The following is a 14,610-nucleotide window of genomic DNA, read 5'->3' on the forward strand; positions in this document are numbered from 1 at the left end:
GTGTGTTCAGGGTGATGAGCTGTGTTGCCTTTACGCCAAACATAACATTTGGCATTGTTGCCAAAAAGTTCGATTTTGGTTTCATCTGACCAGAGCACCTTCTTCCACATGTTTGTTGTGTCTCCCAGGTGGCTTGTTGCAAACTGTAAGCAACACTTTTTATGGATATCTTTGAGAAATGGCTTTCTTCTTGCCACGCTTCCATAAAGGCCAGATTTTTGCAGTGTACGACTGTTTGTTGTCCTATGGACAGACTATCCCACCTCAGCTGTAGATCTCTGCAGTTCTTCCAGAGTGATCATGGGCCTCTTGGCTGCATCTCTGATCAGTCTTCTCCTTGTTTGAGATGAAAGTTTAGAGGGACGGCCGGGGCTTGGTAGATTTGCAGTGGTATGATACTCCTTCCATTTCAATATGATCGTTTGCACAGTGCTCCTTGGGATGTTTAAAGTTTTGGAAATCATTTTGCATCCAAATCCAGCTTTAAACTTCTCCACAACAGTATCATGGACCTGTCTGTTGTGTTCCTTGGTCTTCATGATGCTCTCTGTGCATCAAACAGAGCCCTGAGACTATCACAGAGCAGGTGCATTTATACGGAGACTTGATTACACACAGGTGGATTATATTTATCATCTTTAGTCATTTAGGACAACATTGGATCATTCAGAGATCCACAATGAACTTCTGGAGTGAGTTTGTTGCACTGAAAGTAAAGGGGCCGAATAATATTGCACGCCACACTTTTCAGTTTTTGACTTTCCACAAAAATTTAAAATAACCAATATATTTTGTTCAACTTCACAATTGTGTCCCGCTTATTGTTGATTCATCACCAAAAATTTACATTTGGTATCTTTATGTTTGAAGCATGATATGTGGGAAAAGGTTGAAAAGTTCCAGGGGGCTGAATACTTTCACAAGGCACTGTATGTACAGTCTGTGATTTACATTGAAGAGGATAGGAGATGCTTTGTCAATTATTTAATATTTTTTTCTATATATATATATATATATATATATATATATATATATATATATATATATATATATATATAAAAAATCACTAATAGTATAAGCTGACGCGCAGCCAAACACTGAAGAAATTCGGACCATGCTTGTTTTTTTTTTTTTTGTGTACGCGAAAAATCACTTGCGTCTGAATGAGACCTAAAAGTGAGTTTGCGGTTTACTGCGGGAGACTTAAAGAAAAATTCCAACTGAAAGGAATAAGAAAATCCCTGTAATCAGACCCCTGTGCTAATTAGATTAGAAGCCAGCGCAGACCTGCAGGCAGGGAGCGCAGTGCTCCTGAGCGACAGAGAACATCAGAAGGTTGTGACCGCCATTCCTGAAGCAGAGCTCAGGAATAACTGACCGGCCAGGTTTACACATCCAGGTTTCATGGTCCGAGTACAGTCTGTGATGTACGGACCGGCTGGAGGTCTCATGATCTGTGATGAGCAGTGTCGTATAAGCCTATGAGTCTGTGTTCAGGTCAGGAGTCCTGCGCTCCGGAAAGACATCACGGTCCATACTGTGAAACTGGAGATGAAGCGGACAGAGGGGAAAACTGGGGGCAAATACTTGATTGAGACTTTGTGATCAGAACTTCGTAGATTGCACACTTGGACCTTACACATGGCGTACTGTTCCACTACATTTTAGACTATGCTTATTGTTTTAGATACCTTTCCGGACAAAACAAGAGAACGATGACGGTCTTCCAAGTAAACTTCTGGTGTCAGAGTTCCGATCTTTAGTTGTGAATCGATCATCAAGGAACAGTCAGACCATGAATAAAGCTCATCAAGAAAATGTGGCCAATTTTAAGAAATTCCGGAAGGTAATGTGATGACGTCTGTCCTGATACTTCACAGCTGACATGATGTGTGGATCTTTTGTTGGTAATGCAGTCTAATACAACCTGATGGTGCACTGGCTTTACAGAGTAATTCTTGTGCGACTTCAACAAATTTGTCTGAGATTTGATGTCGCGCTCCAAAGTCACCAACTAGTGTCTTCCGAAGAGACCACAGAGCACGTCTCAGTCTCCGGAGGACCGGGCCGTCCTGTACATTACACTGACAGCCCATTGATTGCCACGGACATTGTGTAATACTTCATTTCCCCTGTGATGGCGCTACAGGAGAATTCCATACTTGTTGCCAGCTTTGTTCAGCTCCTCGTTTCTCAGGCAAGGAGTTGACCGCAGTGCACACACAGCGATGACAATGGTGGATAATATGTGATATTTCCATTCAGGACACTGTGTGTAGACCCCTCATGCAGCATTGCTCTCCATGTTACAGGTAGCATATCCAGGGGCTGGCAGCTTCCCTCACATCATCGGAGGCTCTGATTTAATCGCTCACGACAGGAAGAAGAATTCTGAATTAGAACAGTGGTTACGGCAGGAAATGGAGGTAAGGAGCCTGAAAAGGGAAATGCAAAAAGCGGAAGGCTGAGCTGTTAGTCACTTTTGTCTAGCTGTGAAATATATCTATTGTTTTACTCAACACAGAGAAATGAACTTATAAAGTGAGATCTACGGTAGTGATTAGCGAACGTTCTTGGATAAGGTGTTATCTGAGCACGCCCAGGTGATAAGAGTGTGTTCATCGTGCTCGAAAAGTATGTTCGAGTCCCCGCAACACATTCAGGGATTGCCGAACAAACAGGTAATCCCTGCATATGTTGCGGCTGTCGAGACATGCAGCCGCAGGGACTCGAACATATTATTGGAGCACGCCGAAGACACTTGGTTAGCGCCCGAGCATGTTTGGATAGTGCCTTATCGGAGCATGTTCACTCATTACTAATTTACAGCAATAATATCCAGAAACAGAAAATCTGCAGCGTCCATCCTCCGTTATGTGCTGGAAACACAGCGCCTGCCGCTGGACAGGTGACAGCACTGACCTTTTTTCCCGGAGACCCGTGAATTGCAGTGACTGCAGCCTAATGTCAGGTCTTATCAATCTACATTTAAAACAAAAGATTACTTTTCTTTATAGGAGCAAACTCAACAAGCCAGAGAACAGTCCCTCGCTGATGACCTTTTCAGGTAAGTCCAGTAAATGTGTGTCCGTGTAGCAATCCCCTGCCCGTCCAGTGACGCCGTTATTTCCTGGCACAAGAGTGGTGGACCAGGGACTATGTGGTGGTGTTACTAAGCCCCCTAGCCTAATGCATCATGTCCTATAACACTTATTCCAACGTTAAGCAGATTCTGGCTGACCCTTTTTATTTTTCGAGTGGAAAATGACCGCGCAGCATGAACCGTATCCATGTCAGGAAGGTACGTCACCTTTCCATGTGTTGTAATGATTTTCCAATGTGCGGTCACTCAGTGACTGATGGTAGCCGTCTTCACTGATTTTACTGACACATAATCCATATAAATCCCTGCCCGTCAGATCTATACTTTATCATATCTCCAGTTCTGGGAACATCCACTAGCAACATACATTTGTGTGAATTATTTCCGTAGCATATGATATTAATGCATACAGGAAAATCCAGCATCCGCAGAAAGTGAGATAAGTAGGTTAAAACATTACTTTATTGGTGACCATTAAAAAACAAGGGAATAAAAATAATAAAAAAAGAAACATACAGAATGATAGGATTCGGATCTACACATTTTGAGCATAACCGCCCTTACTCCTGAAGACTAAGGAATCTCAGGACTAAGAGGGGCTTTGCTCGAAGCACGTAGACCTGCTTCTTGTATGACTCTTTTTTTTATTTATTTCCTTGTTTTTTAATGGTTGCCAATAATGTAATGTTTTAACTTACCCCATTTTCTACAGATGTTGGATTTTCCTGTTTGCTGCTATCCCTTCCACCCAGAAGCCGTTTCTGGAGTCTCCTTGCACCGCACCCTGTATCAATGTGTTTTTCAGCATTTGGCGAGTTTCTATAACTTTTTCTTGATTGTTGATTATATGATATTAATGACCTGTCCATAGGATAGATCATCCATATCAGATTGGTACTCCAGCCAATCGGCTGCCTGCATCGCTAGTGATGGGCGGATGTAAACATTGAATGGAGCCGCACTGCACAGTTCTGTTCACTGTGTAGCGGCCGCTGCTGGGTTCTGCAGAACAGCTCCATACAAGACAGTAGTAGCTGATCTGCAATACCCGGCCGATTCTACTACATAGTTAATGTAGCTTTGCAGTGTTTACATCCAGCTGGAGCTATTAACAGCTGGTTGGTGGAGATGCCGGGTGTTGGACCCGCCACAATCTGATATTGATGACCTATTTTAAGAATAATTCATCATTATCATATGCCCTGAGAGCCCCTTTAAATGGGTTGTTCAATTATTACAAATTTTTGATACAACCTCCCCCCCAAAGATGAACTGGTCACAGGGTGGGCCGCCTCTTGGACCCCCAATGATCAGCTGTAATGTGTGCAGGATCCCAACAGTAAGTTATTTGTCAGTAGTAAAGGTCTGATTACACAAGTCTTTTATGGTGTGGAATTTCAGACTGAAAATCGACTGCATATTAAAGTTCAAGAAAAAACAAAAAAAAAAAACAAAAAACTGAACTGAAGTAGAATTGAATGACATGCATGATGTAAAAGCATGTTCACATTGGCCATAAAAGCAAGCAAAACCAAAGGAAAAAACAATGTATGCATATACCCTAATAAAAATAAATAAGTAAAAAAGCAAGTGCATTAAATAACATAGGGTCCTTAGTAAACACTATTTTGATCAAAAAAGTATAAAGCTGTCCCACCACGACAAGGTGTACCCATTTGAGACAGTAACTACACTAACGGTTAAAACCTACCTAGTGTGAATAGTGGCAGAGTCTCTGGGTCCCAAACGGACAGCCAGCTTCAGAGGGACTAAATAAACTACACAGCTCAGTAGAATGGAGGCCACACCCTATTTGTACTGAATACAAAAATGCTGAAAAAAAAACAAAAAAACTGAACTGAAGTAGAATTGAATGACATGCATGATGTAAAAGCATGTTCACATTGGCCATAAAAGCAAGCAAAACCAAAGGAAAAAACAATGTATGCATATACCCTAATAAAAATAAATAAGTAAAAAAGCAAGTGCATTAAATAACATAGGGTACTTAGTAAACACTATTTTGATCAAAAAAGTATAAAGCTGTCCCACCACGACAAGGTGTACCCATTTGAGACAGTAACTACACTAACGGTTAAAACCTACCTAGTGGAGCTATTAACAGCTGGTCGGTGGAGATGCCGGGTGTTGGACCCGCCACAATCTGATATTGATGACCTATTTTAAGAATAATTCATCATTATCATATGCCCTGAGAGCCCCTTTAAATGGGTTGTTCAATTATTACAAATTTTTGATACAACCTCCCCCCCAAAGATGAACTGGTCACAGGGTGGGCCGCCTCTTGGACCCCCAATGATCAGCTGTAATGTGTGCAGGATCCCAACAGTAAGTTATTTGTCAGTAGTAAAGGTCTGATTACACAAGTCTTTTATGGTGTGGAATTTCAGACTGAAAATCGACTGCATATTAAAGTTCAAGCACGGTAGATAACATTTTACAAGATCTCCCAACACGCTTTGGTGAAAATTGGGAGCAAAAGTTGAGGGGTGCAGTGGTTTTTACATTCACAACTTGTCAGATTAGAATGTGGATTTTCACAGCGAATTTGCATTGCAAGGAGTGTAGTCTGCTGTAAATGCCCCTTCAACACCGCAGCAAAATCCATGCCGATTGTTGTCTCTAAGAAATTCACCGAAAATCCAAACCCAAGTGGAAATTATGTCTAGGATTTATACATGTGAGATATTTGTTAGATATTAATGTGAATCTCCTTTCCACTCTTAGCAAAAATCTGCGAAAGATTCCTGTTATGTTTTCTGAGAGGCAGCATGATGTAGGGGCAGAGACCCTGATTACGGTGATGTGTCACTGACTGGGCTTCTTGATTGTGATAAAATTACTTTTTTTTTTTTTTTTTTATGCTGCAGATCTCCCAGTTCTCTAAATGCTGAGCTGTGTATAACCCGCCCACCCCACAGATTGGCAACATTTTGCCTATGCACAGTGTACACAGAAAGCGGCCAATCTGTGATGGGGGGCGGCGTTATACAGAGCAGGAGGACTACATGGCACAAGACAAGTAGTCCTGTAGGGATAACCTCCTGCTGATAAAAACACAAAATAAAAGTAGCCCAGTAAGTGACACATCACTGGAATGAGGGTCTCTTCCCCTACATCATGATGCTCTCAGATTACATGGCAAAAAGCTACTGATGGATTCCCTCTAAAATTGCTCAAATCAGCTGTGAATGGTTAACTATAAAACAATGTATTTCTTCTTTGAGTCGCCCTCCATGGCCTCCCCTCTAACATTGCTGCAGGGGTGACCCGTCTCTCCTTACACACGACCGCAAGACTCGTGGTTAGCTTAGTTAGTACGGGGATGACACATTGTTGCTGCTGCTGCAGACAGTTGCTGGCAGGTGCGGGATTGGGGAATTATGTCGCTTTATTGTAACACAAAATCTGCTAATTTTAGCCAGTAGACCGGGATGACCCAGCGCCATTGCTATGATAATTGGAGGCGCCAGCACTGATACTCCAGGACTTTTTTTTTTTTTTTTTTTTACATCAAATAAGCTACGACTGTTGGACCAGAAACCCACTTTAATTCTGCGTTCTCCTTTATGTGGCTGTTTGCCTGCTGCTGTACACCATTACTCTAATATCTACCGTGTGCCTGAGCCCTGAGTCTGTGTCTTATTTCATGTATTGTCCAGACATAGTTTTTTTTTTGTTTTTTTTCCTTGTTCTTTTGTTTTAGTTTTTGTGTGTGTAACATCACTTTTCTCTAATTTGTATATACCAAGTTTGTAATATACTTTTCGCAGGGTTACTTGTCATGTGTGCTATGCAGCTGCCATTGTGATTAATAATCGTATAATGAAAGGGATGGGAGAACAGTCGGCCACCCGCTGATGTGATTTCCTGTCTTAGTTATTAATGGAAAACAGTTCCTCTCTTTACATACCGGTCATGATCCTATCCCATCATAGCCAAGTTTTCCAGACTAGAAAATGACACCACATTTAGACACCGTTGTGGTCTAAAGAAAGGAAGGGGTTAATGACAGTAACTTTCTGCTTTAACCCCTTTCCTACATTGGACGTAATATTCCGTCCATGTGACCTGGGCCCTAAGTCCCATGGACGGAATATTACGTCATAGCGATCAGCGGCGCCCATGTGGTGAGCGCCGCTGATCGCGGCCGGGTGTCAGCTGATTATCACAGCTGACACCCGGCACAATGTGTCGGGGCGGTCACGGACTGCCCCCGACACATTAACCCCTTGCACACCGCGATCAAACACGATCGCAGTGTACCGGGGGTTAAAGGGAAGCATCGGCAGGGAGGGGGCTCCCTCCGTGCTTCCCTGAGCCCCCCACAGCAGCGCAATGTGCAGCGCTGCTGCAGGGGTCTCTTTCCCTGCAGGTCCCCGGATCCAAGATGGCAACGGGGACCTTCGGCGGCCTGCAGGGAACTTACTTCCTTACTGCCTGCAAAGCGCAGGAATGAGGAAGTCTGCGTCTATGCCTGACAGATCGCTGATCTGTCACAGTGATCTGTGATGTGACAGATCCGCGATCTGTCACAGGACAGTTATGTCCCCCCTGGGATAATGTAATAAAGTTAAAAATTGAAAAAATAAGTGTAAAAATAATTTTTAAAAAATCGCTAAATAAATTAAAAAAAAAAAAAAAAAATTCCCTAATTCATTTGTTGGAAATAAAAAAAACAAAACAATAAAAGTACACATATTTGGTATCGCCGCGTCCGTAACGACCCGCCCTATAAAACTGTCCCATTAGTTAACCCCTTTAGTGAACCCCTTAAAAAATAAAAATACGAAACAAAAAATGATTTATTATCATACCGCCGAACAAAAAGTGAAATAACGCGAGATCAAAAAGACGCATATAAATATCCATGGTACCGCTGAAAACGTCATCTTGTCCTGCAAAAAACGAGCCGCCACACAGCATCATCAGCGAAAAATAAAAAAGTTATAGCTCGCAGAATAAAGCGATGCAAAAATAATTATTTTTTATATAAAATAGTTTTCATTGCATAAAACCGACAAAACATAAAAAAACGACCTAAATGAGGTATCGCTGTAACCGTACTGACCCGAAGAATAAAACCGCTTTATCAATTTTACCGCACGCGGAACGGTGTAAACGCACCCCCCAAAGGAAATTCATGAAACGCTGGTTTTTGTTCATTCTGCGTCCCAAAAATCGGAATAAAAAGCGATCAAAAGATGTCACGTGCCCGAAAATGGTACCAATAAAAACGTCAACTCGTCCCGCAAAGAATAAGACCTCACATGACTCGGTGGGTCAAAATATGGAAAAATTATAGCTCTCAATATGTGGTGATGCAAAAACTATTTTTACAATAAAAAGCGTCTTTTAGCGTGTGACAGCTGCCAATCATAAAAACCGCCATAAATAGTAAATCAAACCCCCCGTTATCACCCCCTTAGTTAGGGGAAAATAATAAAATTAAAAAAAATGTATTTATTTCAAATTTTCCCGCTAGGGTTAGGGCTAGGGTTAGGGCTGAGATTAGGGTTAGGGGGGTGTTGGGGTTAGTGTTGGAGTTATAATTGGGGGGTTTCCACTGTTTGGGCACATCAGGTGCTCTCCAAATGCAACATGGCGTCTGATCTCAATTCCAGCCAATTCTGCGTTGAAAAAGTCAAATGGTGCTCCTTTCCTTCCAAGCTCTGCCATGCGCCCAAACAGTGTTTTACCCCCACATATAGGGTATCAGCGTTCTCAGGACAAATTGCAAAACAACTTTTGGGGTCCAATTTCTCCTGTTACCCTTAGGAAAATAAAAAATTGGGGGCAAAAATATCATTCTTGTGGAAAAAAAATGATTTTTTTATTTTCACGCCCGGGCGTTATAAACTTCTGTGACGCACTTGGGGGTTCAAAGTGCTCACCACACATCTAGATAAGTTCCTTAGGGGGTCTAGTTTCCAAAATGGGGTCACTTGTGGGGGGTTTCCACTGTTTAGGTACATCAGGGGCTCTCCAAAAGCAACATGACACCCGCAGACCATTCCATCAAAGCCTGCATTCCCAAACGTCACTACTTCCCTTCCGAGCCCCGACGTGTACCCGAACAGTAGTTTTCTCCCACATATGGGGTATCAGCGTACTCAGGACAAATTGGACACAAACTTTTGGGGTAAAAGATCATGTTTGTGGAAAAAATACGATTTTTTTTATTTTCATGCCCGGGCATTATAAACTTCTGTGAAGCCCTTGGGGGTTCAAAGTGCTCACCACACATCTAGATAAGTTCCTTGTGGGGTCTAGTTTCCAAAATGGTGTCATTTTTGGGGGGTTTTCACTGTTTTGGTACATCAGGGGCTTTCCCAACGCGACATGGTGTCCGATCTCAATTCCAGCCAAAAACGTCATATGGTGCGGCTTCCCTTCCGAGCTCTGCCATGCGCCCAAATAGTGGTTTACCCCCCACATGTGGGGTATCAGGGTACTTAGGACAAATTGCACAATAACTTTTAGGGTCCTGTTACCCTTGGTAAAATAAAAATTGAGGGTGAAAAGATCATTTTTGTGGAAAAAATATGATTTTTTAATTGTACCGCTGTACGTTATAAACTTCTGTGAAGCCCTTGTGGGTTCAAAGTTCTCACCACACATCTAGATAAGTTCCTTGGGGGGTCTAGTCTCCAAAATGGGGTCACTTGTGGGGGGTTTCCACTGTTTAGGTACATCAGGGGCTCTCCAAACGTGACATGGCGTCCGATCTGAATTCCAGCCAATTTTGCATTGAAAAAGTCAAACGGCGCTCCTTCCCTTCTGAGCTCTGCCATGCGCCGAAACAGTGGTTCCCCCCCACATATCAGGTATCAGCGTACTCAGGACAAATTGCACAATAACTTTTCCAGTCTAATTTCTCCTGTTACCCTTCGTAAAATAAAAAAAATTGAACCTGAAGTATTTTTTTTGTGAAAAAAAGTTAAATGTTCATTTTTTTTTTTTTTTTTTTTAAATATTGAAAAAAATTCCTGTGACGCACCAGAAGGGGTAATAAACTTCTTGAATGTGGTTTTGAACACCTTAAGGGGTGCAGTTTTTAGAATGGTGTCACTTTTGGGTATTTTCTATCATATAGACCCCTCAAAGTGGCTTCAAATGTGATGTGGTCCGTAAAAATAAAATGGTGTTGCAAAAATGAGAAATCGCTGGTCAATTTTTAACCCTTATAGCTTACTAACAAAAAAATTTTGGTTCCAAAATTGTGCTGATGTAAAGTAAACATGTGGGAAATGTTATTTATTAAGTTTTTTTGTGTGCCGTATCTCTGTGATTTAAGGGCATAAAAATTCAAAGTTGGAAAACTGCGAAATTTTAAAAATTTTCGCCAAATTTCCGTTTTTTTTCACAAATAAGCGCAATTTATATGAATGAAATTTTACCACTAACATGAAGTACAATATGTCACGAGAAAACAATGTCAGAATCACCGGGATCCATGGAAGCGTTCCAGAGTTATTACCTCATAAAGGGACAGTGGACAGAATTGTAAAAATTGGCCCGGGAGTTAACGTGCAAACCACCCTTGGTAGTGAAGGGGTTAAGGTGAAAAAGTGTATTAAAGGGGTGAGCTGTCCAGGTTTGGGATGAAAGTCTGTAGTCAGTCTATGTGATTGCAGACTTCTGATTGCTCACAGTGCGCACACCATCCGCTGTCAGGATTCTCCAGTGTCGACAGCGGGCGTCCGTGTGACCGCAGGTATGCGATCCTTATCTCTGACTACCTTCCGAATGCGATCCTTATCTCTGGCTACCTTCCGACTAGACCTGTGTGACCTTGCTCAATGGAAGTGAATTGAGCAAGGCCGCGCACGCCTAGTCGGCACGTGAGCTCATGTATGCAAATTAAATACAGTCACATGGCCGCCCGCTCGCTCTCACCAGCCATACCATAATATCCTGACAGTGTGCAGTGCGCATGCTTTAAGGATTTTGAAGTCTGCCGTCACATAGACTGACGGCAGACTTTCATCTCGAATCTGGACAAACCCTTTTTAAAGCGGATCTGTCAGTAGATTTTACAATGCCGTTTTCATTAATCATTTACTGTATCTCAGACCTGATGAGATTAGTGTAATAACTTTGAAAAATCATTTCAGAATGACTGTATTATCCTGATATTAAGGTGATCACTTTGAAGTCCGGTTATAAAATTATTGCTCATAAGTGTATTCAGTCTCTGACCACTGCAGTTTGTCCTGAGCAGTGTGAGATATCAGCAGGGAGGTGGGACACTGAGGAGCTGTCTAAAAGGCTAGATGGTCGGAGACTGAGTTTCAACTTTCAAAAAGAATTATACAGTCATTCTGACATGGATTTTCAAAGTTAGGGCACCAGCCTCACCAGGTCTAAGATATTTTATAATGTGTGCAGTTTTCCATTGTGAAATCCGGTGATAGATCCGCTTTAATATTTCATACTCTAATATGCCTTTTTATACTGTCATGCAGTCTCCTAAGACAGGGAAGGCAGGAAGGTTAGTAAGTAAAACAGGCATGGTGGAGGTGGGAGCATACTCTGGGCATCGACAGGTGCAGGGTGGCAAGAATAGGGTATGTATAGGGTTGTGTCAGGCAGACCAAGTTATGATGTGGAGATAGGCCAAGGGAGATATCGGTGTTTAACCCCCTGCTCCACTTCAGGGATATTCCTATAAAATGAGATTCAGAGCACATCATTATCCAGGCGGGCACAGCATAGCCTGCAATTACATGTGTACAATAAAGCAAAGATCACTAGATATCATATTCGAGGAGGCCCCAATGGAGCCATTATCCTGCCCGAGCTAGGAAAGAAAGATATTTTGAGAAGTGCGCTGTAAACTAGGAGGGTGAAAGTGTGAATATTGCAGCAAAATAAAGCCAAGTAACTGGAATTTCAAGAGAATAACAATCATTTTTATTTTAGTGCCAACATATTTCACAGCACTTTACATGTACAGGTAATATTAGACATTGCAGAGTGACACATAGTTCCACATTCACCAAGAGCGGGTGAGGGTCCTGCTCGCAAGCTTACAATTTGAGGAAATGGGGGAGACACAAAAGGTAAGAATGCAGCGCTTGTTGTATAATGTCCAGAAGTCAGTATGATAAATAGGGGCATTGAATTATTGCTGCATGATCCGGTCACCAGCCAGTAAGTATACAGTACAGATACAGAGTGCTACTGAGTGCACGGCGAGAGAACAGGGGACGGTTAGCTAAGTGATATGATAGGACAATCTATAGAACTGTTTTTTTAGGGTATGTTTGAAACTGTGTATACTTAGTATTAACCGAATTGTCTGGGGTAGTGCATTCCAGAAAACCAGTACAGCACAAGAGAAGTTCTGGAGACAGGAGTGGGAGGTTCATTTTATAGAGAATGTTAGTTTTAGGTATGAGAGCAGGGCTAGGGTAGCAGACAGAGATGGGGGAGGAGATGTAGGGTGGTGCAGAGTTACGGAGAGCTTCATGGGTGAGAGTGATAAGTTCATATTGGACTCTAGTGGATGGGCAAGCAGTGCAATGACTGGAACAAGGTAGAGGCATCGGTGTACAGAAGTGTGATTCTGGCTGCTGACTTTGGGATAGAGTGGAGATGGGAAAGTGTATGTTTAAGTACCTAAGTGTATGTGTCTATATATAATGTGTATGTATATATACACACACAGATATAGAATGTACGTGTATCAAATGATCGCAACACAAAGTAATCATATAGGAAATGTTAATCATATTCTAAATATATTGAGCTAAATTTTATATTAATATAAATTTACAGTGTTTCATTAAAAAAAAACAGTCTCAGAACCACGAGGAAAGTTAAAATGATTGCTATTTAGAGGGACACATCGCGGATTTTATTTTTCTGGCATAAAACCAGATATCTGTTCTCTTTAGTTCTGAGGACTATGGAAAGTTGTGTAAAATGTAGACCTAGTTGGTATGTATAGACTCTGAATAATTCAAGGAGGTATGGTGTCTTTAATTATGTGTTTGTTATGCTTTTAGCTACCATTATCAGTTTCTCAGCTAATTTTAGACAGAAAATTGCATAAAGCTGCTTGTGTCCATGAATTTCTAAGTGAGGTTTTTGCAATGTATCAGGTGTGTGCTGTCAGAAACTATATTAGATATTGGAGTTTAATGTTAATTATTTAGTAATTAGGTTTTATTTCTACACATCAAAGGCGCAAAACTTTTTCCAAGGCGCAAAATGTTGAGAAATCCCTGGCAGACGCGTAGTGGATTGCGCTCTTTGGTGTGACTGGCATCTGGGCACCGGGCTACACTGTATCCTGGCATTAAGGGTGAATGGCGCTTTGGCAGTAGATAATCTGTGAAGCATAATCCGGGTTGCGTGTCATCGTCATAGCAAAAGGCAATTATATCCCAGAAGTAAGGAAGCGGCGGTGAGACAATAAAGCCCTGATTGTGGCTCCCCGGCTGTGCACCCTGCATTAGGCTCCTGTCGTAGCCGCCGCGGAGCTGCACGGCAGGTTATTTTCAGTGGTTTGTTTGCTTTTTTTCCTTCCTGTCGCGTATGAAGGATAATCAGGAGTTGCTTGGAAACGATAGCCGGCTGCAATTATATTCCCACTTAAGAGCTGATGCAATTTGGCTGCTGCAAGTCCCGGCCTAAGCAAATAGAGCTTAGCAAATGGGAAAATGCTTAATCACTTTATTGTATGTGACGCAGCCCTAAATCCTGACGCTGCCCCTCTGTGACATTTCTCCCTGGTTGTCTTTATGCAGAAAGCCGGTGATTGTCATTAAAGGTTGTTCCCTGCCCAGGTATACGCTATAGTCATAACGATAGGGGGGGGTCAGGAGGTGACCTTTCCATCCCAAAATAGATGCCAGTGCTTTAAAAAAAAATTTGTGCACCTAATGCCTAAAACTAACAGATGGGGACCTCGTTGCATTATCTTAAGGGGTGAAACTTGAGACTCTAAGCCCCTAGTGCAAAATTGGTAAAAAAAAGCCCCTCTTTATCATGTCATCGTATGTAACATTTATCTCCTTGCCACCTTTTGGGCTCAAAAGACTTTGCTCTCAACCATTTAACATCTTACTGTATTTGCGCATGGCATTCTTTTTCAGGCCGGTCCTCGCCAAAATCTACTTGTAAAAGCCCTTAAAAAATGCTAAAAAGAACGTAGATATGTGCTATAATGTCAGAACGACTTCAGTGTTTTTGAGCTTCTTTTAACAGCCTCCGACTTTATGCCCAAGGCATCTATTGCAGGTGGATTCCGCCCGGAATCTGCCTGAAAAAATCAAACGTCCCATAAAATGAACATCATGCACAGCAGTGTCACAAGCACATGTTCCAACATGCAAAACACAAGCCGCAGAGACACCATCACATGTTTTTCAACGCAAGCAATGACTAGCCAGGTCTTTCCCCGGGAAGGAACAACCACGGGAAGGGCAGTCACCAATGAAGGAAACCACCTATGCCAAAACATGGTGTCCACTGCC

General features: G+C 42.1%; 1 protein-coding gene across 2 annotated transcripts in view; it reads left to right on the top strand.

The window, feature by feature from the left end:
• The window catches only part of NBN (nibrin), a 110,790-nt gene that overhangs the window by 86,190 nt on the left and 9,990 nt on the right, over positions 1 to 14,610 (top strand). For both annotated transcript variants that reach the window (XM_073550521.1, XM_073550522.1), the window contains 3 exons: positions 1,688 to 1,846; positions 2,313 to 2,426; positions 3,018 to 3,067. In XM_073550521.1, the coding sequence (XP_073406622.1) occupies positions 1,688 to 1,846; positions 2,313 to 2,426; positions 3,018 to 3,067 (323 nt within the window). The remainder of the gene's footprint in view (positions 1 to 1,687; positions 1,847 to 2,312; positions 2,427 to 3,017; positions 3,068 to 14,610) is intronic.

Source organism: Dendrobates tinctorius, unplaced genomic scaffold (assembly GCF_039654945.1).
Source record: "Dendrobates tinctorius isolate UK_male_01 unplaced genomic scaffold, ASM3965494v1 ptg000165l, whole genome shotgun sequence".
Taxonomy (NCBI): domain Eukaryota; kingdom Metazoa; phylum Chordata; class Amphibia; order Anura; family Dendrobatidae; genus Dendrobates; species Dendrobates tinctorius.